Raw genomic sequence first — 1,894 nt, forward strand, 5'->3', positions numbered from 1 at the left:
ATACTATTTCTTCACAACTACTATATCACAAAAAACATATATGCATCTTCTTTATTGCTAACCACCTTCATCTGGTTGGTGCATTATCATTTAACCATGAGCGACCTCAAAATTATTTCCTTGAATGCCAAGGCGGATCGGCCATGTTGTAAAAAGACAGAAGATTATCACTTTTTGAAGAGGGAGAATGCAGAAATTGCGCTCCTACAAGAAATACACCTGACAGATTTGGAAAGTGGAAAATGAAGGATAAGTTGGACAGGACAGTGTTCTATTCATCCTTCAAATTAAAACCAGACACTTACAATCTGGAGCTTGATGGTCTTCCCGTCCAGTTCTATGGTCCGGATCTTAAAGTCCACACCGATCGTGCTGATGTAGCTTTCTGTGTACGTGTCATCCTGCAGAAAGAGAGAGATAGATAGAGATGGAGAGATAGAGATATAGATAGAGAGATAGATGGATGGATTGAGACATAGATGGAGATGGATAGAGAGAGAAGTTATAGATAAGCAGATTCACATAGCCTGGTAGCAGTAGCGCTCTCAGACAGGATGGAAACTCACCGCAAACCGCAGGAGAAGGCAAGACTTTCCTACACCAGAGTCACCGATGAGGAGGAGCTTAAATAAATAGTCACTGTTGAGAGAGGAGAAGGTTAGAAGAGCACGCCACACTACTTCTGCAGACCAGGACTAAACTGGGCTAAAGCCAATCCGGTGAAACTCAGAACCAGAACCACAGTCCTGCTCAGTGGACACGGGTCACATCAGGCTGGTCTCTGAACCTTTCTCAAAGCCTGAAACGGTTGGTTCTGAAGCTGAATCCAAAGCCCGGCTCTGATGTGGTTCTACTGGTCAGCATCCTAAACTTCCTCATCAGCTCCAGCCAAAGACTGGGGCTTTAGTAAGCCTACGAGTTGTCGGTTTCTCTCTATTGGTCCCGTTGGGTCTGCTGTTGCAGGGTACCATGAGCTCCAACCTACAAAACCAATGAACCCAAAGCAGCTGCTCATCTTCCCTGATGTCCATCAAAACACGACCGGCCCGGTTCTATGGGTCGGACACTGACTGAAAGACACAGAACGGAACCAGCACCTGCCCTTCAGAGATCATCCCGTTCCCTGGCTGACCTGACCAAGATGGCGGCGTTCAGCAGTCGGCGTAAATGTCTGTTGGCTTCTCGGGACAGCTGCTTTAACAGGACAAATACAAACACAACTCTCCATTAAACATGGGAACCGCTTTCTACCTGGTTCCCCTTCAGCTGAGGCTCAGAACACCACGCTATAGAACCTGAACCAAACAACGTCTGGGTTTAAACAGAACCCTTCACAGCTGGGTCAGTGTCAAGTAGCATATAGATCATTATCTATACCCAAAACTAATACGTACGCGGTTAATTTAGCGTTACTTTTAATGAATTTAGCAGTAATCAGTAAAAAAAAATTAAGGTAATAATTATATTACTGGGAGAAGCCTTTTTTTCCCCCAAATACAGTAACACCTCAGTCCTGCCATCTTCCTGCAGTGACGTCACGGTGCGGTAAGCCTAGCGCCAATCTCCCCGCTTTACAAGCGGGAAGTTCAATGGGAACTACTAGACACATCTGCAATCAACAACAATTAACAAAAAATCCCAGTAAACACTGAGACGGAACTCAATGGCAAAGGAAATGATTCTGATTTCAACCGTTGCGTATATTATGACTCCATCCTGGAGAGAAATATCAGCTGTTCTGCTGCCATGAACACTGGGACGGAACTCAGTGGGAAAATAAAAGATTTTAATTTCAACCGTAGCTATTATTATCTGCGACATATGAATCAAGATGCAGTGACTGAAAACATTTGATTGACAGATGACTGTTGATATATGATTGGCAGAATTTAGG

The 1,894-nt window shown here is 44.3% G+C and overlaps 1 protein-coding gene across 1 annotated transcript in view; it reads right to left on the reverse strand.

Moving 5' to 3' along the window:
- LOC107096935 (ras-related protein ORAB-1-like) overlaps nt 1–971 on the reverse strand; it is a 9,035-nt gene extending 8,064 nt beyond the window's left edge. The window contains exons 1-3 of the mRNA XM_015393849.1: nt 917–971; nt 567–682; nt 306–401 (exon numbers count right to left, since the gene is read on the reverse strand). Coding sequence (XP_015249335.1) covers nt 306–401; nt 567–682; nt 917–971 — 267 coding nt within the window. The remainder of the gene's footprint in view (nt 1–305; nt 402–566; nt 683–916) is intronic.
- Nucleotides 972–1,894: the final 923 nt, after the last annotated feature.

Source organism: Cyprinodon variegatus, unplaced genomic scaffold (genome assembly GCF_000732505.1).
Source record: "Cyprinodon variegatus isolate N-32 unplaced genomic scaffold, C_variegatus-1.0 Scaffold660, whole genome shotgun sequence".
In the NCBI taxonomy this organism is placed as follows: Eukaryota; Metazoa; Chordata; class Actinopteri; order Cyprinodontiformes; family Cyprinodontidae; genus Cyprinodon; species Cyprinodon variegatus.